This window comes from Gnatocerus cornutus, chromosome 8 (assembly GCF_029298725.1).
Source record: "Gnatocerus cornutus isolate USDA-ARS CGAHR chromosome 8, icGnaCorn1.1, whole genome shotgun sequence".
Taxonomy (NCBI): Eukaryota; Metazoa; Arthropoda; class Insecta; order Coleoptera; family Tenebrionidae; genus Gnatocerus; species Gnatocerus cornutus.
In genome coordinates this window covers 7,655,597-7,678,446 of record NC_142240.1, presented here as the reverse complement: position 1 = coordinate 7,678,446, position 22,850 = coordinate 7,655,597, and the positions used below count along the sequence as shown (strand labels likewise).

At 31.1% G+C, this 22,850-nt stretch overlaps 4 protein-coding genes across 5 annotated transcripts; all 4 read right to left on the bottom strand.

The window, feature by feature from the left end:
- Positions 1-586: 586 nt before the first annotated feature.
- On the bottom strand, positions 587-1,896 carry LOC148169409 (2-oxo-4-hydroxy-4-carboxy-5-ureidoimidazoline decarboxylase-like). Its single transcript, XM_088043480.1, has 3 exons — positions 1,376-1,896; positions 1,145-1,298; positions 587-1,097 (listed from the first exon to the last, which is right to left on the bottom strand). Exons 1-3 carry the CDS (start codon positions 1,563-1,565, stop codon positions 917-919), a joined length of 525 nt encoding a protein of 174 aa, XP_087899606.1. The 5' UTR covers positions 1,566-1,896; the 3' UTR covers positions 587-916.
- A 266-nt stretch (positions 1,897-2,162) lies between these two features.
- LOC148169408 (uncharacterized) lies at positions 2,163-11,446 on the bottom strand. Of its 2 annotated transcripts, XM_088043258.1 has the most exons (4): positions 10,605-11,446; positions 10,362-10,508; positions 6,481-6,610; positions 6,219-6,430 (listed from the first exon to the last, which is right to left on the bottom strand). In XM_088043258.1, exons 1-4 carry the CDS (start codon positions 10,785-10,787, stop codon positions 6,348-6,350), a joined length of 543 nt encoding a protein of 180 aa, XP_087899384.1. In that variant the 5' UTR covers positions 10,788-11,446; the 3' UTR covers positions 6,219-6,347. The 2 variants fall into 2 exon arrangements, with proteins under 2 accessions (XP_087899385.1, XP_087899384.1); XM_088043259.1 differs by lacking the exons at positions 6,219-6,430; positions 6,481-6,610 and adding an exon at positions 2,163-2,219.
- A 3,517-nt stretch (positions 11,447-14,963) lies between these two features.
- On the bottom strand, positions 14,964-17,635 carry Sec22 (vesicle-trafficking protein SEC22). Its single transcript, XM_088043759.1, has 4 exons — positions 17,450-17,635; positions 17,294-17,403; positions 16,939-17,246; positions 14,964-15,228 (listed from the first exon to the last, which is right to left on the bottom strand). The coding sequence occupies exons 1-4, from the start codon at positions 17,522-17,524 to the stop codon at positions 15,080-15,082; spliced, it is 642 nt and encodes a 213-aa protein (XP_087899885.1). The 5' UTR covers positions 17,525-17,635; the 3' UTR covers positions 14,964-15,079.
- A 4,348-nt stretch (positions 17,636-21,983) lies between these two features.
- Positions 21,984-22,733, bottom strand: RpL31 (ribosomal protein L31). Its single transcript, XM_088043270.1, has 3 exons — positions 22,634-22,733; positions 22,210-22,438; positions 21,984-22,158 (listed from the first exon to the last, which is right to left on the bottom strand). Exons 2-3 carry the CDS (start codon positions 22,431-22,433, stop codon positions 22,008-22,010), a joined length of 375 nt encoding a protein of 124 aa, XP_087899396.1. The 5' UTR covers positions 22,434-22,438; positions 22,634-22,733; the 3' UTR covers positions 21,984-22,007.
- Between the last annotated feature and the right edge of the window lie 117 nt (positions 22,734-22,850).

The window sequence follows — 22,850 nt, the reverse complement described above, 5'->3', positions numbered from 1 at the left end:
TGTTTTGTTAATCAATGTAACTTAGAATCATTCGCTAAATGAGTAATTACAGTGTTAATATTAATAAATAGCTCAAAATTGTACATAATGATAGAAAAAAATTTTTCGATTCGAGTTTTTTTCGTTTTTTAAATTTTTTGAAAATATTTTCCATAGTGACGTATATTTTTTATTACACTATCAGAAAGTAGAGATGTCAACGAATAAAACGCCCACCAACTTTTTTAAAAAAGCTGATATTTTGACGCGTGAATTTTCGATTGAAAATTAGGGTGCTTTTTCGGTATTAAATAAAAATAAGGAGAAAAAATAAATTTTTCAAATCCAAAAAATTCTTGTGTATTTGGCATATACAAAGGTAAGTTCTCACCAAATTTCATAAAAAAAAAATTTTTTTGGTAAAAGATAAAAATAAAAAACCAAAAACGTGTTTTTTTGAGTTTTTCATGTAAATTTTGAGGTTATGAGAAAAAAGTCTAAATACAAAAGTTGTAGATCTTTTTATTATATTTTGTAATATTCTCAACATTTTCCAATAGGTTTCATTCTACTACGATTTTTTTGCACTTTTTACCTTTTTTGAAGGCTTCGACACTGGTCTAAAGAACCCTGTATAATTTTGCAATTTAGCACATAGAAAGAGAGTCGTAAGAAATTCTCATAATTTTTATCACTGTAAAATTACGAAGCAGAATTCAACAATCGAAAGGTTGAGACACCGCCTATATGATAACATGTAATAGTAATTCAACTGAAAGCGATAAAAAAATCATAAATTAAAATATAACAAGCGAGGCCATTCAATAAAATGATTTTCTTTATTTAGACTCAAAGATATCTACAATAACAAAGAACAATAAACATAATTAATATCCGTTTATCTAATACAGAGAAAAATACAGATAAAAGTGATACTTTATCGCTGCAAAATTTCACAAATTCTCAACTTCCCGATCTTTTTCACCTCATTGATAGCAAGTTCAGTCTCTTCTTCAATCTTGTTCTCAATCCGCGCCTCCATTTCCGAAAATATCGTAAAAACGTCCTTGTAAGCTTTCCCGTACGTCACAAAAGGAAAACCAAACTTTTCTTTATAGCTACAGAAGAAAATTAGTGAAAACTTCAACCCCTGCAAAAACCTCACCGTGTGTTCAATTGTGCCAGTTTTAGCTTATCTTCGATAGTCAACCGATCCGCCCCTGAGATTCTCTGGTACTGTTCAATGTGCAACATGAATTTGCTCAAATCCGCGAGTTTACCCACCAGATCTGGGTAACGTTGTAAAATGTTCTGTTTTTCTGCAATTTCAGGGCACGTTAAAATTGCAAATATGTTGGCAGGACTGTTTTCACATTTCGAGGTTAAGTGTGCTCACCTGTCAGACTGAGTTTGTCTAGAAAATGATTAATCGCCGCGGAAATATCACTCGCATTTTGAAAAGGCCTGCATTTGATAATTCCAATCGCAGCCGCAGGATACTGTTCGATCACATTGCCGAAGATCTTAATAAAATGCTCACTGATTATATTGTTCGCTTCTTGGATTGTTAGTATGGTCATCGGCATGTTTCTTGGTTGGCGGTTTTGACTTTAATTAAGTGAACCAGTTTATATTCATGTAAATATAGCAGCGTCCTCTTTTTTATTATTGTTTTGAGTTGGATTGTCATATGGCGATAACCTTTTAGCGTATTTATGATTGCATTTGATTTATTCGCTAAATTTATTGAGGAAGATAAAGGCGGAGACTTTCCGGTTCATAATTATCCGAAAAACAGTCAACAAAACGCGATTTCTAGACGCATAATAGTAAAACGACAATGTTGACCTAACTTAACCTCAGAAGGCTAGACAGGCAATGCTACCAACGTTTTTCTAAACTTGAAGGCCGTCGCGTTAATTGGTTGGATTTTTTGTTTCCACGTGTGGTTTTTCTACACGTGTTAATTAAAAACTGTGCAATAACAGCAAACTTAATGTGTTATAATTTATTATCAGACAAGCGACACTAATTGAACGAATATCAAAATGTTTGTTTATAAACATTAGTTTTATTTACGTTTTAAGTAGCAACATGTGTACTATGAAACGAAAATTTGGCAAAATAAAGTGATTCTGTTTGTTTTTGTTTGATTGTGACGTTTGCAGCTTCTTTCTCTCATTGGAAATTGGAAAGGTCTAGTAAATTATTATCAAAGGACAGATTTTGAGCTCGTATGCCTAAAATTAGAGGTGAATTAATCTCATAACTGTGCAAGTTTTCAAGAAAAAGTGAAAGAAGTAAATTTTTGTGTAGTACAAGATGTTTATAAATGTTTCTAGCATCTTGCTTTTGCATTTTGCCGCTTTGTTCTCATAGTGAATATAACTATCTTAAAAATTATTTATAATGTAACTTACATTCATGTTCCACAACTAGAACTGTTTATTTCTCAAAATTAACTTTGCTTCATGTTTGAGGTTAACTGAAAATGTCAGTTGAAAAATTGAAACTCACATTTGTGATGAGCGGCAAATTTCTTTGACATTTCATAGCCACCCTGATGCTAGAAACATTTATAAACCTTGTATGTACTCTAATTAGATTCTCTTTGGAACTTTCAAGTTTTTACTCAACAATTTTTAAGATTTTTTCTTGGATTTTTGTTAAATCAGAATCTACAGTTCTTTTGCATTTATATATTTATATTTTCAATAATGCATTATAATGAATTATAATGAAGAATCAATGAGTTAGGTAGAACATTACATATGAAAATCATTCAAAACACCGTTTTTTTTTGTAACATGAGTTTTTCAAAAATATCTTAATCAAAAAGCAATATATTTTGTAAGTTGTAAACTTTATTAAATAAGCTTTCCAAAACAGCAATTCAGTCGCTTGGTTTCAAAAGCGGACATTTCCATTTTTGGCAAAAATCGACATTTTCTATATTACAAACGTTTAAAACAAAGCCACAATTTGTACTCTTTATCGTGGTTCTAATGTCGCCCAGATCCAGGAAGCAATAGAGAATGAAGAAATTTGTCAAATTGTACCTGAGGAATTAGACATTCGAATTTAAATTAATTTACATTAAAATTTCATCGAACAAATTCCTATTATGTTTAACATTTTTGTTTGGTGTTGTCAATTAATTCTTTGTAGCATTTAATATTTCGTTCAATAAACATTTAGAAAATTCACAAAATAGTAGACTCTTAAATCTAGGCATCTTCTTGATTATTTTACTAATTATCTACTCAAAAACTATTTTGTGTATGAAATTAGTCCTTTCATTCAATTCTCTAATGTAGTATAAAAAAATAGTTTTTGCGGTACTAAATCTGGGACTTTTATATCGATTTTTTATTAATATCGATTTTGCTAAAAAAAATCGATTTTTAATACATATATTTTTATTTTCGATGTATGAATAAAAATCGATGATTACGGTTTCGATGTATGTATTTTATTTTACACTCTTTATTTTGGTGATATTTCGTTTGGTTGGTTGGCAACGTATATTTTTTAATTTTATTTATTCTTATTAATCTCGAATTTGTTATTTTTTTTTATAATTTAATTACTTATTATTTTGTTTATTACAAGGATTTTATTTGTTTTTGTTTTTCTCGTATTTGTTTATTTTGTTGCTTTATTAAGAATTTTATTAATTTTTGTTTTTCACAATAAACTATGCTATATGGAGTTTTTTATTTACTATTTTTCAAAATCGATGTAATTGTGCTCTTGTTGAAATTGAGTTCAACATCAATTTTTTTTACTCGATGTTCCCAGATTTACTCTAGTTCTTTTTAAATTTGCTTTAATTTTTTTCTAATTCCGATAGATCTTCTAAATTCCCTTTAGATTCTGCTTAGTTCTTATTGGATGCTTCAATTTTTCTTAAGATGTGTTTAAACATTTTTCTTCCATTGAGAAAAATCTACTCTTGGTTGAATTCTCTTCAGATCCTTCTTCGATTCACATGACTTTCTTTGTATTTTCCTCAGATTCTCTAAATAATTTTTCGATTCTGTTTAAATTTTCCCCTATTTTCACTAGGCTCTCATAAAGAATAGCACATTATTTTCTAATTCCCTGAAATTCTCTAAATTTCGTTTAGATTCGGTCCAATTCTTTCCTAGCGTGGAATTTTGAGCATTAATTCGATTGTTTTAAATGTTTTGTTGTTAAATTTATTGTACAAGGTGTTTACAAATGTTTCTAGCATCAAGGGTGGCTCTGAAATTCCTGCCATGCACTGTTTTGCCGCTTTGTTTTCATAGAGAATATAACTATCTAAAATTATTTACAATGTTACTTACGTCAACGAAGTTTTAGTTACAGTGTTGTGTCCAAGTTTTTGATTTTCAGATTTCAAACCAAAATTAGAACAGTTTTTTTCTCAAAACTTACTGTGCTCCATCTTTGAGGTTAACTGCAAATGTCAGTTGAAAAATCTAAACCCACACTCGTAATGAGCGGCAAATTTCTTTGACATTTCATAGCGACCGTTGATGCTAGAAACATTTATAAACACCTTGTATGTACTCTGATTAGATTCTCTTTGGAATTTTTCAAGTTTTTACTCGATAATTTTAAAGATTTTTTCTTAGATTTTTGTTAAATCAGAATCTACAGTTCTTTTGCATTTATCAGCGCGTCTAAAAAGCAAAATGTCCGTATTTTGAATGATGAATTATAATGAAAAATCAATGAGTTTGGTAGAAAATTACATATGAAAATAATTCAAAACACCGTTTTTTTTTGTAACATGAAATCAGTTTTTCAAAAATATCTTAATCAAAAAGCAATATATTTTATAAGTTGTTGTTAACTTTATTAAATAAGCTTTGGAAAACAGCAATAAAAATTTATTTTTTTTACACATATAGATTTAGAATATTCACAAAATAAATATCTATTCAAAATAGTTAGCCTTTTTTTAATGGCCGAGGCCAGAAAGAAGGCGAGGGCAAAATGGCACTTTTTGGCCGTGTTACACACAAGATTTTTTAGACGACATAACAACTGAATAATTGTAAATATTTCTGAATCCTTCAAAAAAGTTCATATTTTTTTTATTTACATTTGGAGTTTCGGCATGTGTAGCTTCACAATTTGTATGAATTAGGTTTGATGTGCTTTTTGATGTTGTGGCAGCAGCACTGCTAGACATGTTCATCTTCAATAATTCAACACGTTTTTATTACACTTTACAGCAGTTTGACGATTTGATTTTACCCAAATAATTATAAAATTGGGGTAATATCGGTATATTGATGTAATATGCAAAACTATGGATAGATGGCGCCACCATAGATCGGCCAGAAAAGACTTACTTTTAGGCTGCTTTTGAGGCCTAAAATTTCCACTTTCAGTTTAAGTCGCCTAAAAATTTAGTTTTTTTATGAAATTCATTCAATTCTCTAATGTACTGTAAAAATTCCATAAATTTGCAAGTTTTCTTGAAAATATGAACAAAATGAATGTTTGTACAGCAAAACCAAAAAAAATTAATCTCCAACAATATATTTATCTCAATGCAAAATCCACTTCAGATTCGGAATAAGCAGGCCATTCCAATTTAGAAATCACTTTCCACTTCTCTCTCTTGACTACTTCAAATTCTCTCTTGATTCTCTGTTTTTATAGATTTTTCTTAAATTGTGTACAATTTGTTTTCTATTCTTTCAAGATGAGCTTGAAATTCTTTATACTTTTTCCTAGATTCTCAGTTTGATTGTCTTCTCTAGGTCTCTTTATACCCTGTTCTTTTTCTAAATGATTCACTTTATCCCTTTAGATGTTTTCAATATTTCATTCAAATTCTCTTTAGTTTTAGTCTTGGCTTCCATTCGTTTAATATTGTCCTAAATCTTTTAATTGCCCTAGATTCTCTTTCGATTCTTTCTACAAGGTGTTTTTAGTATCAAGAGTGGCTCTGGAATTCTTGCCATGCACTATTTTGCCGCTTTGTTTTCATAGTGAATATAACTATATTTAACCACACTTAAAATGTCACTCACGTCAACGACGTTTTAGCTGCGGTTTTGTGTCCAAATCTTTGATTTTCAGGTTTCAAATCATAACTAAAACTGCTCTATGATTGAGGTTAACTGCAAACGTCAGTTGAAAAATCTAAACCCACATTCGTAATGAGCGGCAATTTCTTTGACATTTCGTAGCCATCCTTGATGCTAGAAACATTTATAAACAACTTGAAACAAGAATGAAGTACTAAATCGTTACTATTTATTAGACATTAATAAAAATATATACAAATTTGTATAGACAAAAGATAGACATATTGTCGCGAATCACAGCTGGATAAGGCAGAAGTGGATAATTTAAACAAAACACTACGTTAAGTCAAGTTTCCGTTTCCCATTGTACAACTTTTTACAACAATAAAACACTGTGAACCAGCAATACCAAGCTAAACCTGAAAATTAAAAATTAAAAATATTGAAATAGGGAATTTTGTTTACTTACTAATAAAGAAAATGTTGACTACCACTTGCGATGTGTAGCTAACACGAGAATACTTCAATGTATAATACGATATTGATATGAAAATGGGGAGGCTGAATATTAGCCACGGTATTAGATATAAAAAATTGCTCTGAAAATATACAAAATATTATAAAGTTGTCATATTTAAAAATTATTTTTTGGGCATATTTTTACACTCGGGCCTTAAGCTTCTAAGAAAAACTAGATTGTCTGGACTTAAGTTTCACTTAGTAATAAAAACTTTCAAAAAAATTATCAATGTTTTTACAAAAAAAAAGGTAATACGTTATTAGAAATAATGGCTAACAAAGATATATTAAATTAACCCAAATTCAGCAACTTCTATTTAACCTTAAAAAAACTAAGAAAAATGTCGAAATTAAAGCGCGTTCAAGTTTTTTTTGTAATTTTCTTTAGCTGCTCGAAATTTAAATTTCTAAAAATTCTCTTTTTCGCTCTAAATATTTGTAAATCGGCACTGTCAATAAGACGGTCAAAAGTGATAATCTCCACAAATTTCGTTAAAATCACATAAAAAAATAAAGAAATTACAGGATATTAAAAAAAATTGGTGGCATTTTTTTTTGGTCTTAAAACGAAAATTTCTAAAAATTCGACTTTTTGATCTAAATTTTTCTAAATCGGTACTTTTAATAAGACAGTCAAGACTTATAAACTCCACAAATTTGGTTATGGTGGCATTAAAATGAAGAACTTACAGGTCGTTAAACATTTTTGATCACATTTTTATTGGTCAAAAAACAAAAATTTTTCTTTGCTCCTCGAAATGAAAATTTCTAAAAATTCTCTTTTTCGCTCTAAATTTTTGTAAATCGGCACTGTAAATAAGACAGTCAAGAGTGATAATCTCCACAAATTTCGTTACAATCACATAAAAAATAAAGGAATTGCAGAATCTTCAAAAAAATTGGTGGCTTTTTTTGGTCTTAAAACGAAAATTTCTAAAAATTCGACTTTTTGATCTAAATTTTTGCAAATTAGTGATATTACTAAAACAAACAAACAAAACAATATGCATAAATTTTGTTCCTGTCGCAGTAGAAATAACGAAATTACAGTGTTGAAAAAAATTGACATTTTCACAGTCGTCCAAATAAAAATTTCTAAATATTCTCCTTTTCGGTCTAAATTTTTCTAAATCGGTACTCTTAATAAAACAGTCAAGACTTGAAAACTCCACAAATTTGGTTATAGTGGCATTAAAAATGAAGAACTTACATTCATTAAAAATTTTTCTTTGCTCCTTGAAATCAAAATTTCTAAAGTTCTATTTTTCGGTCTAAACTTTTCTAAATCGACACTCTTAATAAGGCAGTTGAGAATGATAATCTCCACAAATTTCGTTCAAATCGCATAAAAAATAAAGAAAATATAGGATCTTAAAAAAGATTGGTGGCATTTTTTTGTCTTACAACGAAAATTTCTAAAAATTCGACTTTTTGATCTAAATTTTTGCAAATTAGTGGTATTGCTAAAACAAACAAGCGAAACAACATGCATAAATTTCGTTCTGGTCGCAGTAGAAATAACGAAATTGCAGTGTTGAAAAAAATTGACATTTTCACAGTTGTTTGGCCAATCACAGTCCATAAATCGCTGGATAACATTCTGTTGCTCCGTTACATGCCAATATTTTTCCTTAAATTGCTTAAAGGTGCGCTGTGAATGGTCAACTTTATGCGCTTGTAACTTGAAAGCTATAAATGCCCAAACATTGTGCGATACAACAATCAACTCAGATTTTGATGTAGAATTTCCTATTAAAAGGAAGTTCTTTTTGGGACACCTGTATAATGATGAAAAATATAAAATAATAATAAAATATCTGCCAATCTGTTGCTTATTGCTGTACTCCCAACATTTGGTAAAAATTTGATAAATGTGAGTTCTTGTTTGACATTTCGCAGGACAAAAAATCTGCATCACAAAGCCACGTTTTACATTTGGCGCTTGCAAAAAATTCTCTGCAGGAAAAATGACATATGGAGGGAACCTACTGATTTCAATGAAATGAACAGAACCTCAAAAATGTATACTAGAGCTCTTATAAAGAATTAAATGGTTAAAAAAAACTATTAAATAATAAATAAAAGCAGAAATGATAGACAATTCCATGGATACATAATTTTTCAAGCCTAAGGATTTCCTTTGAATTTGTCTTCAAGTTCTCTTTATATTTTCCTTAAATTCTGCTTAAAATCTCTAGATTGTTATGACTGAATAGATTCTGCAAATATTTTTTAGGTTTTTCTCAGGATCTTTCCAAATGGAGTGCGGGCACTACCGCCTGTAAAGTATGCAACCTCCCACTCTGGAGGATCAACAAACCGTGTCGGTCCATTGAAATACCATTGAAAGCGTTGTTTAGATGCAGTATTTAATTATTTTTGACTGTGTTTTTACTAGGTTGGGTTGAAACCTTTTAATATGTATTATCTATACTGTCATTGAATAGTAATTGATTATTTTAGGACACTTTTGGCGTAATTAGTGGCCCAAAAACGCCAACGAATGACGTGTTTCCAAATTTGGCATTTTAAAAATCGTAAAAAAAAAGTCACAGGCGTTTGTCGCTTGACGATGAAAATTAAAATAAAATTGAAATATCTGCAGATTAGGCAGAAAAATAATACAGTGCTTTGTACTTTAAATGAATAAGCTTTTATCTTATTTAATTTTAGAAGAAAGAATTTAAAAATGATAGATTGCCTACGAGTTTTTGAATAAAGTGAACTTTTCCTTGGTGTTGGACATCTTCGATTTTTAGGAAAAGTTGCTCAGAATACATGCCTTACAAAATTTCAACTTAAAATTCTTATTTCGATTTTTTTTAAATATTAAAATCTTTAAATTCGATCGTTAATTATTGATAATGAAATATTATTATTTTGTTCATTTCTGCTAAATAAATAATTTTGTTTATTTTTTAGTTCGCATAAAATTATACTTAATGGGGACTCAAAATTTAAAGTTGATAGTGGTTCAAAATTGTGTAAGAGAGCGCATGGACAACATTGTATGTACTAAAGAATTCATGGCTCATTTTGGTTCACCAATTCTTATAATACATTACCGCTTAAAAAAGAACTATATGTGATAAATTAAAAATTGAAAATTTTTCTTTTAAAAACTCCTCATTTGGTATAAATGAATTTAAAATTCGATTCTAAGCAACTTTTCTTTATTCAAAAAATCCTAATAGATTGAATTTGCCATATCTGGTATATTTAGTATCGTCATGGATTTTGCAAAGTTACATATAAATTGGAAGAACTTACGGTTTTATCAAAATTTAATTTAATATGCCAAAAATAATAGAGATACCAGCTTGTATTCTGGCTGAAATTAAACATTTACCATTCACTGATAATAATTATCATTAAGGCAATACATTTTAAGAAGTTGCAACCCAACTACAATACAAAAAATAATTAAATACTGCTTCTAAACAACGCTTCAATGGTATTTAAATGGATCAGCACGGTTTGTTGATCCTCCAGAGTGGGGGGTTGCATACTTTACAGGCGGTAGTGCCCGCACTCCATTTTTTTAAATAACCCTATTTCAAATTCCTCAAAATTCAGAAATTGATCGCCTTTCGAAACAGGAACGAATTGCAGGATCAAAATTTTAAAATGTGTGACCTTGGGTGCACATTTGCAACCTTAACTATTTGCGCAATAAATGCCAAATCGTGGCTATGGGTTCAAATCATTTGTTTTCCAGAACACACCATTCTTTTGTAAAAACTATGTATACACAAAATTTGAAAATCCCAAAAAGAATAAGCAGAGAATTCCAGAATGGCGCCACAGAATCAAAAATTTATGAAATCTTACCGTAGTGGCCCCCACGACCAAAGAAGATATTAAAAACACATGCAACAACATGTGTAAAAGAATATAAAAGACATCCCCATCAGTAATCGGCCTTTCTTCTTTAATTATGTTTAAAATCGCATAAAACAGTCCGTACAACGCCGCTACCTGAAACGAAATGTATTGTTAGTTGCCTATATTCCACCCCAACACACCCACACCCACGCCTATGACAATTACAACCAAACAAAAACAAAAACTTACCCCGTGCAGCCCTGCGATCCCCAGGACTCTATTTTTCGGACTAAAATTGATCTTCTCAAACATCTTTTTCGACACGGTTTTCACAACATTGAGCGTTGTCACATTCTGGCGACTTCCACAGGTGAATTGTTCCCACTTATCACGTGCGTACGGTCTCGGTGCGTGTAAACAAAATGAGGACATTCAGGACAGATTTGCTTCGAATCGAAATAATTTGCATGATTTGCGTGTCGGCACACCGGAAGTAGGGAATCCCGACATTAGTCATGAAAATTGTGTAGAAAAACTTTTCATGGAAGCCTCGGACTGTGGTTACCACGCCCACGTGTCATAATTCCGTCATTACACCACCCATGGCCTTCTGGTTTAAATATGATTTGGCGTAAATCAAAGTCGGCTTTGCATCTTTACACATGTATTGAACGCAACCAACGCAACGAACTTAAGACCGTGAGACACTTGGACATGAGCGTAGGAGCGGTCGGGGTCACGGGGAAGATGATAATTATCTGTATTTCGCTAACACTAGACATTAAATAACCGCTTTTTGGTTTTTATCGTTGATTGTTACTCAGATCATCCTAAAAAATACGTCAAGATCACATTTACACAGTAATTTAGGTTTCGCAAGATGACAAGAGACGCCATTGATTTTTGGCACAGCTGTCATAACCTTGTTCTGTCATATTCGACTCACTCATTTTAACAATTTAAGCTTTATTGTTACTTAATTTGTTTGTGCATTCTTTGATTAAAAAAACTTGTTATTACCGCTTTCGTCAAATTTGAGGTTATGAGATGAAATCTGTCATGAAATATCATTAAACTAAATTTGGCAAATGTCAGTCTCAATTTTCGTATAAATTCATTATTGTATGTATTTAATTTTTCCTGTAGCGGATTTCCCGATTTTCGAAGCGAAATTTCAAAAGCTCGCTCCTATTGAAACTATTTTATATAAACATTTTATCTGATTGTTTCTACAAGGTGTTTATAAATGTTTCTAGCATCAAGGGTGGCTATGAAATGTCAAGGAAATTTGTCGCTCATTATAAATGTGGGTTTAGATTTTTCAACCGACATTTGCAGTTAACCTCAAACATGGAGCAAAATAAGTTTTGAGAAATAAACTGTTCTACAAGGTGTTTATAAATGTACCTAGCATCAAAGGTGGCTAAGAAAAGTCAAAGCAATTTGCCGCCCATGGAGTGCGGGCACTACCGCCTGTAAAGTATGCAACCTCCCACTCTGCAGGATCAACAAACCGTGCTGGTCCATTAATACCATTTAAAGCGTTGATTGATGCAGTATTTAATTATTTTTTGTATTGTAGTTGGGTTGCAACTTCTTAAAATGAATTGCCTTAATAATAATTTTGATCAGTGAATGGTAAATGTTAAATTTCAGCCAGAATACAAGCTTGTATCCGTGTTAATTTTTGGCATATTAAGTTAAATTTTGATAAAATCGTAAAGTTCTTTTTTAGGGATATTTTAGGCAACTTGCAACTTTGCAAAATCCATGACGATACTAAATACAGCAGCTATGGTAAATTCAATCTATTAGGATTTTTTGAATAAAGCTATTTTCTTGTAATTTACTTGGCGCTAGGAATATCTCTAAAAGTTAGGTATTATTCTAAGAGAAGTTGTTTAGAATCGAATTTTAAATTCATTTATACCAAATGAGGAAAAAATTTCAAATTTTTATTTTATCACATACATAAGTTCTTTTAAGCAGTAATACATTGTATAATAAGAATTGCCAAACCAAAATCTTTAAATTTTGAGTTTCTATTAAGTATAATTTTATGCGAACTAAAAAATAAACAAAATCATTTGTTTAACAGAAATGAACAAAATAATAATATTTAATTATCAATAAAACTATGTAACAACAAAAATTATTATGTTATTTTTTTTACATTTATTGTTAGAGATGACGAACTTTTTGACATGTTATCATTGGTTTTGTCGAAATGTTATATTAAGAGAAAAAAACATTTTCAAAAATTTTTGTTTTCGCTGTTTGCCTCAATGCGAATTTAAAAGTGACCACAAAAAATGACAATGTAAATTATTTGCAGATCTATTTATCTACATAGGGGGATGTTTTATAACAATTAAAGAAGAAAAAAAATTGCCCCTCGAGTCTAAAGTCATGGTATTCGTGAGTCTTTGAAGACAATAATATTTACAAATCCCAGTGTCTTTACAACTTCAAGATCATTTCAGTAACTGCTATTTTGGGTTGCTGTTATTTTTCATTTGCTAGCAAAAAGGAAAAGAACAAAAACTATATTTTGAATTTTAACGTAAAACCGCATTTTATTTTATAGTTTATTGTATTTTTAACGCTTTTGTATTATTTTATGAATATAATTGTTAATTTTCCAAAGCGAGAAACAAAGGAATTTATATTCTTTAAAAGAAAGCCAAAATGCAACTATATTAAGAAAAAAAAACAGACAAATATGACTTTTCTAAAATTTTGTTACACAGTGTAATAACGATCAAATTTAAAGATTAATATAAAAAAAATCGAAATAAGATTTTTAAGTGGAAATTTTGTAAGAAATATATTCTGAGCAACTTTTCTTAAAAATCGAAGGTGTCCAACACAAAGGAAAAGTTCACTTTATTTAAAAACTCGTAGACAATCTATCATTTTCAAATTCTTTCTTCTAAAATTAAGGAAGATAAAAGCTTATTTATTTAAAGTACAAAGCACTGTATTATTTTTTCGTCTAATCTGCAGATATTTCAATTTAATGTTAATTTTCATCGTCAAGCGACAAACGCCTGTAACATTTTTTTTTGCAATTTTTAAAATATCAAATTTGGAAAGTGGTTATTCGTTTGCGTTTTTGGACCACTAATTAAGCCAAGGTTTCAACCCAACCATAGTAAAAACACAGTCAAAAATAATTAAATACTGCATTTAATCATCGCTTTCAATGATATTTAAATGGACCGGCACGGTTTGTTGATCCTCCAGAGTGGGAGGTTGCATACTTTACAGGCGGTAGTGCCCGCACTCCATTATTGACGATTGCTGTAGAGTTACTGGATTTAGATTTAGATTTAGATTAATCTAAATCCAGTAACTCTAGATTGCTGCTAAGCAATACGCTCTCTGGTGGTGATTCTTGAACTAAACCCCACATGCTTTATTGTGGGAAACGTGATGAAAAATTAATTATAATAATTAAATTTTCTTTTGAAACAGTAAGATTTTGGCTTTTCTCACACGATAAAACTATCAAAACAAACTTCAAGTTTGATTTTTTACGTGTTTTTTCCATTCGAATTTTGACAAGATCCCACAGTGTCATTTAACAGCTGATTTTTGACAGAATAATGTGGCGCGAAACCTTAGTGCAAAATGTCAATAAATGTGGGTTTAGATTTTTCAATTGACATTTGTAGTTAACCTCAATCATGAAACAATGTCAATTTTGAAAAAAAAGAAACAGTTCCACTCCTCATTTATTTTAAATACCGCATTTCAAGGTCATAATTTGTGAAAATTGTGGAGCCCTACGGAAATTTTGAGAGGATTTATGTATTGAATTGAATCACGAACGAGTCTTTGGGTGTTCAAGTACTCGTTTATGTTCAATCCAATACATAATTCCTCTCAAATTTGGCATAGAGCTCCCCAATTTTCACAAATTATGACCTTGAAATGCGGTATTCAAAATAAATGAAGAGTAGTTGGGGTTTGAAACCTGAAAATCATAAACTTGGACACAAAATCGTAACTGAAGCGTCGTAGACGTAAATATCATTATAAATAATTTTCAAGATAGTTATATTCACTATGAAAACAAAGCGGCAAAGTAGTGTACGACAGGAATTCCAGAGCCACCCTTGATGCTAGAAACATTTATAAACACCTGTATTTCTAAGTAATAAAAAACTAAACGGGTATTTCTTAAACAAAAAAACCTACTTTTTGCACGATCAGAGAAAACGAATCCTCAGGTTCGAATCTAAGTCATTCTACCGAATTTATATTTTAACTTTTTCGAAATTTTGCTGACATTTGTTACGATCACATGTCACTTTAACATGATAAATATTTATTCGAAATTTCTGTAAACCGGCCCAAAATGTAGTATTTAATAAATAAATTTTATTCGTGAATGTCCTTCCGTTACTTTTAACAGTTAAGAAATTTCCCTGCATTTTAGAAGTCAACCAAATGTCAAAAAACATTTTAATTTTCAAGATCTAGTTGCCTACTATAACAATGTCAAATAGTTGTCAAACGGCAACAATGACGTGATTTTGCTAAGCCAACTGAGCATGGACAATTTTCATGTCAAATTACGCCTTATCTTGCAATTTAAACCTCTTAAAATTAAATACTTTTATTATTGGATATACAGTATCTAGACCATAAATAACTTCCTTGCAAGGGAAAACAATTTTTATATGAGCCCATATTTGCCAAACCAGACACCACTGCACCTAGAGTACCCAGAAATACAAAAATATCACAAAAATGACAATACATCCCGCTGCCGCCTTCACATACATGGATTTCGTGTTTAAATATGTCGCATCCTTTTTATATTTTTGAGTCAACATGGAAAGATTCTGCGTTTTGGTATCAAGCTCTGAAAACAACAGATTTTAGTGTTAAACGCAGACACAAAAAGTAGATGGCCATGGAAAAAATAAGAGAAGAACGGTGAAGACAGATAGTTACACAAACAAACTTGATTTTTCTAATCTGCTGTTGTAACAACAATTTTTGTAAAAAGAAACTATACTATATTTCAGAATGTATGTTGGCAGAATCTTCTAATATAAGCGTATTTAGTGTTTTTAGATTTATATTTATCTCTGTATCTGTATTATGATGGTAGATTCAGAATCTGATTAAAATATCAATCCATTAGCTTAAAAAAGTAATTTACTTCATAACCTCAAAATGTTACATTGACAGTTTTAGAACCAAAATGCTAAAAGTCGTTCGAATTGTTAGAGGCGTTTTACACACACATGGCCTACCGAGATGTTAATAATTCTGAAATATAGTATAAATATATTGCAGATTTGACTCTTTCAGCCCAAAATTGCTGATACATGTCTGAAATGTCAGTTTAATGTCAGAGTAAAAAATGTCAATAATCTAGTTGTCTTTGAGAAACAAAAATGTGTCATTTAAAAAATTAATTAAGCAGGCAATTGTTTCACAATTTGGTAACACTACAATTTTGACATTTGATAACTAAATATGTGACAGATTTGATATTTTCTTGTCCAAAATGACATGTCTGAAATGTCAATGTTTACTTTGAGAAAAAAAAGTGTCATTTAAAAAAATAATTAGGCAGGCCATGATTTAGTTTCACAATTTTATAACACTACTATTTTGACATTTGAAAACTAAATATGTGGCAGATTTGACTCGTTTAGCCCAAAATGTCATTACTGATATGTCTGAAATGTCAGTTTAATGTCAGTATAAAAAAATGTCAATAATTTCATGTCTAGTTGTCTTTGAGAAACAAAAATGTGTCATTTAAAAAATTAATTAAGCAGGCCATGGGTTTGTTTCACAATTTGGTAACACTGCAATTTTGACATTTGATAATTAAATATGTGACAGATTTGACATTTTTTTGTCTGAAATGTCAATGTTTACTTTGAGAAAAAAAGTGTCATTTATAAAATTAATTAGACAGGCCATGATTTTCATTCATAATTTGGTAACAGTGAAAAAAACAAATGAAAAAATGACATCTAGTATGAAAACTATACTATATTTCAGAATTATTGACATCTCAGTGTGCCTTGGAAATTCAAATTTATGTTGGCAGAATCTTCTAATATAAGCGTATTTAGTGTTTTTAGATTTATATTTATCTATATATCTATATTATGATGGTAGATTCAGAATCTGATTAAAATATCAATCCATTAGCTTAAAAAAAGTAATTTACTTTATAACCTCAAAATGTTACATTGACAGTTTTAGAACCAAAATGCTAAAAGTCGTTCACATTGTTAGAGGCGTTTTACGCAGACATGGCCTACCAAGATGTCAATAATTCTGAAATATAGTATAGTTATTAATTATACACTTTGGTCACATTAAGTGTGAATTGGTCTTTAGACCCCCATGAACACTAAACTTTGAAGTTTTGAAACATCAATCATGACATTAAAGTATGGTTCACTTAGTTTTTCTTAACATAACGTAAATGTGTAAATTGTTGAGTGACCAATCACAGAGCTGCATTTGAATTTTGACACGAGTTAACAAATGACGTCTCTTCTCATATTGTTTTCCAAAGCCACCCATGACGTTGATAACAAACCTGAGAGAACTGTGCCCCTCTGTAGAACATCATCAATGTTTTGCACCATAATTCTTTGAACATCCTGTAGTTGATTGTTTATGGTGTTTAGATTCCTTCTAGACCTCGAATCTGTAAAAACCTTCTTCGCTTTCTGTATGTAAGTATCAAACTCTATAAATGTGTAAGGCCTAGTGACAGTGTTCACTCTTTTCCCATGCTGAGCGTGGAACTCCTGAGCTATATCTTCAAGGTAGGAGTAGGCCAATCGTTTAGAATAGTTCTTTTCACACAACACTAAATAACAGACTTCATATTCTATCAGGTAACTGAAAGCAAACACTGCAATTGTGCGACAGCCCCCATGGCAACTTACTGGAATAGGTAAGGTCCAGTTTCTATTGTGCATCTCGGGGGCGACTGGGGGCCCAGCTTTCGGAATAGCATTTTTGCTTGGTTCTGGTAGTCTAAAATGCTGCGGCCCGACTGTAATTTGAGATGTTTTTAGAAGCACCGAAATGGATTGGGTTACCTGTTCGTCTTCTTGCATTGTGGCGGCGAGGGGCAGGCCGTCCGCCACCCGGGCGATCATAGTCATCATCACCATGGCTTGTAAGTGTAATTTGTTTGATGAACTGAACTTTCACATTGATTTAGGTTAGTTACACGTCATGATTCACACGTCAATTGAAGGTACAGGTTCCTTTGTTACCGGCATTCCATTACTTGGGATTTGACAAGTGGAGGTTGGTACGAGTGATTTAGTGACTTTTTGTGAAAGTTGGAAATTAAATTGAATTCTACTTAATTAGTTAATTGCAGTTAACCAAGTTGTCTTCCGTCAAATTAGAAACAATTTAGAGGAAAATCTGTGGAATCCAAAGCTCCAGCTAGTGTTCAAGGTAAATTTTGAGAGAATCTAGATTTAGGGATTCCTTTAAGGAATAGAGAGAATTTGAAGAATATAAAGAAGAAAAATCGAAAGGCAATCAAAACGATTTCTTATAAGAATTTATGTATTTATACTATATTTCAGAATTATTGACATCTCAGTGTGCCATGGAAATTCAAATTTATGTTGGCAGAATCTTCTAATATAAGCGTATTTAGTGTTTTTAGATTTATATTTATCCCTATGTGAATGTAATGTGTGTCACGTCAACTTAGAATCTGATTCATCTGATCTGAAATCTGAAGCAGAAGAAATCTGTGTTATGATGGTGGATTTAGAATCTGATTAAAATATCAATCCATTAGCTTAAAAAACTAATTTACTTCATAACCTCAAAATGTTACATTGACAGTTTTAGAACCAAAATGCTAAAAGTCGTTCACATTGTTAGAGGCTTTTACACAGACATGGCCTACCGAGACGTCAATAATTCTGAAATATAGTATACAATCAAGATAAAATCTAGAAAATAGAAGGACGATCAGGACAAAATCGAAAAATGCTAAAAACCCTTATAGAACCTGAAGGCAAGCAATGAGCTATAAGCAATCTTAATCATGACAAGATAATCGAGAGAATTTGTGGAACAATCAATGAAAATTTGAAGAACTTACAAATCTAAAGACAACAAAAAACCATAGAGGATTTTGAAAAACTCAACTGAAAATCTAGAGAACATAAAAAAATCTTTAAAGTCTACAAAATATAGAATTTATAAACAAAAACTAAGGATACTTATTTATGCAGAGGTTAGTGAAAATAGGAGAAAATTTAAACAGAATCGAGAAATTATTTAGAGAATCTTAGAAAAATATAAAGAAAATCTAGGGAATCGAAAGAGAAATCCGCTTATTTCGATGCAAAACGACGATTTCTCGCTGATTTTCGCCGTTTTCTGGCTTGAATTCGCAAAGAAGAGCTCGAAATCTACAAAACCATCACTTTTAATCAAGATTTAACGGCTGAATTGCAAGAAAACAGCAAAAATCTGCACTAAATTATCAAAATTCTTAGAGAAATCGGCATATTTCGATGCGAAACGACGATTTCTCGCTGATTTTCGAAGTTTTCTGGCTGGATTCGCTCGAAAAAATAAAACCAATCTGCAGAAAATTTGAAACATCTAACAACTAGACGGAATATAAAGGGAATTCAGATCGGCATTAGAGAAAATTTAAAATAAATCTAAAAACAACTAGAAATTAGACAACTAAAGACAATTTAAAATAAAAACAAAGAAGAAAGAGTTTAGGGAAATAATTTGAGGAAAATCCAAAGATAATCTAAATGAAATTCTAACCAGAATCTGAAAAAGCCAAAAATCTAATTAAGACATACAGGCAATTGAATCGTAATGTAGAGAATCGAAAGAATTTGCGGAACATCTGAAGAGAATATCTAAAAAAGTTAGAGAGTTTAGAGAATGTAAAGAAAAAAGGTGGAAGAAATCTAAATCTGGAGAACTTATGTCTAAGTCAGTAAACAGAATGTAATAAAAATCTAAAAAATATTTACTTACTGACTAGTGAAATATTAGAATACTTTTGAGAATCAAAGTGACAAACTAGACAAAATCTAATTTAAAGCCGGTTTGACACGATCACATTTTAACGAATAAAACGAGTAAAAACGTGAGAATTTATTTTCAAACAAATATTCTTGTGACAAACAGCGAAATTGGAGATTTTTGCAAAAAAATTTTAAAACATGTTCTAAAAATTTGCGAACATTTTACAATGCTGCCAAGTGATGAGAATAAATCACCAAACTGTTGATTTTGGAGATGAGCAAACAGGAAACATTTTTCTGCATTAATTTTGTCAAATTTTGAACGTTAACTTTTTTAAAAGAAAAATTCTTAAATTTTTGTTCGTAAAAACTTGAGAAAAAATGTGATCGTGGTAAACCGTTCTTAAATATACAGAAAAATGCGAAACTAACGAAACGCTACAGTAAATTTAGAGAGGATCTAGAAAACTCAAGAATTTAGAGAGAATCTAAAGAAAACCCTAGAAAGAATATGATGAAAACTAAGAAGTCTGTTTTATTCCATCAGATCAGCATTTAGAGAATTTATTGAACTACGCTAGAACTGATTACTATGAAAATAGTCCTTTAATTCGAATGTTAAACAATGTTAACGCATGGCATGATGAAATCGAATTTTTTGGTATGTCAAAGGGTAAATTTAAAAAAACCGCTTCTGTTGTCCTAATCTAGTTGTACTTGTATTGTATTTGTGTTGTACTTGTATTTTCTTGTTGTATTATTCTTAATCTGTTTGTGTTCTATTTGTATTTTATTTCATGTATAAGTTCTGCGTCAATAAACATTTATTTATTTATTTATTTATTTAAAAATGTTTTTTTAAGTTCTATTGTTTTTTTCACAATTAAAAATGTAAGTCCTTTTTTAGATATTTTTGAAAAACTGATCTCATGTCCCAAACAAAACACTGTTTTGAGAGTTTTTTTATACGCAGTTTTGCATATAATAACTCAAGATAAGTCCTTTTTTGGATAAAATACGTTTTCAATTTTGTAAAAACAAAGACAAAAAGCTTTAACGTTGGAATCTTTTATGTGATATTATTTCAGTATTAAAAAACACTGTATTTTTAGTCCCCAAAATTTCAATATCAGATTTAACGATAAATATGGAAAAAATAAAAACCGAATCTTTGTTAAAAAAATCGAAGAGGACTTAAGCCCATGAAATTGCATGCCTTTCTCTTATTGCTTAGAAGATGTAGGACAAAAAACATTTAAAATTTTTTCAGAAAAATTTATGTTTTGGTATTTTGTGGCAATTTTATAAAAAAAACTCAAAGCTACTGTTTAATAAAATCTAAATTTCAAACTTAAATTGGTCACAAAATTAATGCAGCAAATTTTCCTGTATGCAAAAAAAAACCAAAATCTGCGGTTTGGGGGCTTATTTTCTTCACTTACTGCGCAGAATTGTGAAATTATTTATGAATTTTAAGAACGTTTTAAAATTTTTTGTGAACAAAGTGTCTTTCTTGCACTCGTGCATCTACATTCACACTCGTGTGAAATTGGTCACTTTCCGCACTTGTTATGTAATAGTTATTTACAGTCGCGTGTGGTAACTTACATTTTACAGCGCGAAATCAGTTTGAAGCATGACGGCGTAGCCGGAGTGCTTTAATGATTGAGCGCTGTAAAATGGTTAACGCACAAGAGTTGTATTAAACGTTTTGGCCGAAAAATTTTAATCCAAATAATTGGGTTTTTCAAAATTCATGAGAACTGTCACATCTGACATTTGTAAATTTCATCATCTGTCAATTCTGTCAATTTTGTAGTTGGTGCACAAAAAGTACACAAGATGGCGCTGTATAAAAAACGTTTTAATATTACTTTAAAAATAGAAATATTGTCTTAAATGAGATAATTTAGGTAGATTCCACTTTGGTGATCAATCTTCATTATGGTAAAGTGATTTTAATTTATAAACGCATCTGAAGAGCAGACGATTTGGGCAATTTTTACCGCACGGCGTGTGTAAATGTCCAGGGCGCTTGTAAATATGTTTCCGAAGATGTCAATTGAATGTTAATTTGACGTTTACAATTCATGAGGCCAAAAATGTCTATAAAATTTAATAATGAGTCTCTAAATAAATATCTGATCAAGAATGTAATGCCACCAGCTTTTGTTTTTTTCCGTATGTCTTCTCCTAAATCAGTTTTGACAGCCGTCATTCGTTGAACGTGTTTATTATTGTTCAAAAATGGTATTCTCTAGTGAACAAAAAGCCTTTATGGTTGAAAGCTAACACAAAATGTTTTTTTTTGAAAGATTATGGAGAAATAACCTATCATTTTGACAGCCGTTGAGTTTGGAACCGACATACGGAAAAAAACAAAAGCTGGTGGCATTGCGCTCTTGACCAGATTTTTAATTAGACACCCGTTGTAAAAAGCTCGACCAACACATTTTTCACAGTTGCTGCAAAGGTAAAAAATCTAAAAAAAAATGAGAATCTAAAAATGTTAATAAAACAGATGGAGAGAAAATAAATCACTCTACATAAACAAACCAACGAATCCAGGAAGCCCCCGCACCCAAGGACACATTGAAACAAAATCTGTACAAGAAAACTTTTATTTCATCTATTCCTGACTGGCGTCAACATTCTCAGTCTGCAGACTCTTGAAAGTCGCCACGGGCACAAAAGTCACCAAAGTAAAAAGTTTGTTAACTGAATCCTCGTCATCGTTTCTCCTGCGGGACAAACGAACGCGGATTCTGAAGGGAACATTCCTACAAAAAATACAAATTACAATAAACCCTAAAAACAGAAAAACGACAAACCTGATTCCTTTGGACCACAACTGTTTGTTCAAACGGGTGTCTATCCTCACATCAGGGGTCCCCATTTGTTGTTCCGCAAACTTGCGGATCTCTTTCACAGCACGCGGCGCGCGTTTCTTAAAACTGATTCCATGCAACCTCTTGTGGAGGTTAACAGTGTATTCGCGAGTCACCACCTCGTTGATGGCAGATTTGCGGTTCTTCTCGCCCTTTTGTTTGGCCATGGTACCTACAACAGGAAACTAACCTAAAAATTTCGGACAGCAAGTCGGAGACACTTTGGAGGGATAAACACGAAAATCGTGAATGAAAATGGAAAATACTGACTATGGAGCGTACTTTATACTAAATTAAGCACGATTTTGAGGGATTTTGGGGCCGATGATCGGAAATTCGGGGTATAAAATTGAATTTATTCACGTACCTTTGACAGGTTTCAACACGAAGGAATTGTTTTCGGTTTAGCGACGCCAGCGCCACCCTGGTCGGTAAAACAGGGATCTTCCTGTGGAGTTTGGCTAATTTTCACTAGGTGGCGGCGCAAAATTTTTATTTATTTCATCCGACCCAAAATAATCAACTGTTTTTGATAAAGTTTGTGTGAGGTGTCATTTTGCCCGTTGTTTAGCTACAAGTGTTTA

Coding starts and splice junctions, on each gene's coding strand:
- Sec22 (XM_088043759.1), bottom strand. CDS start 17,524: ATGGTGATGATGACTATGATCGCCCGGGTGGCGGACGGCCTGCCCCTC. Junction 17,404..17,449: donor CAATGCAAGAAGACGAACAG/GTAACCCAATCC, acceptor CTCAAATTACAG/TCGGGCCGCAGCATTTTAGA. Junction 15,229..16,938: donor GAGGGGCACAGTTCTCTCAG/GTTTGTTATCAA, acceptor TGTTGTTTTCAG/AGCTTGATACCAAAACGCAG.
- LOC148169408 (XM_088043258.1), bottom strand. CDS start 10,787: ATGTCCTCATTTTGTTTACACGCACCGAGACCGTACGCACGTGATAAG. Junction 10,509..10,604: donor GGATCGCAGGGCTGCACGGG/GTAAGTTTTTGT, acceptor ATTTCGTTTCAG/GTAGCGGCGTTGTACGGACT. Junction 6,431..6,480: donor AGTCAACATTTTCTTTATTA/GTAAGTAAACAA, acceptor TTTAATTTTCAG/GTTTAGCTTGGTATTGCTGG.
- LOC148169409 (XM_088043480.1), bottom strand. CDS start 1,565: ATGCCGATGACCATACTAACAATCCAAGAAGCGAACAATATAATCAGT. Junction 1,299..1,375: donor AGACAAACTCAGTCTGACAG/GTGAGCACACTT, acceptor CTGAAATTGCAG/AAAAACAGAACATTTTACAA. Junction 1,098..1,144: donor CTGGCACAATTGAACACACG/GTGAGGTTTTTG, acceptor TTTCTTCTGTAG/CTATAAAGAAAAGTTTGGTT.
- RpL31 (XM_088043270.1), bottom strand. CDS start 22,433: ATGGCCAAACAAAAGGGCGAGAAGAACCGCAAATCTGCCATCAACGAG. Junction 22,159..22,209: donor TTGTGGTCCAAAGGAATCAG/GTTTGTCGTTTT, acceptor TATTTTTTGTAG/GAATGTTCCCTTCAGAATCC.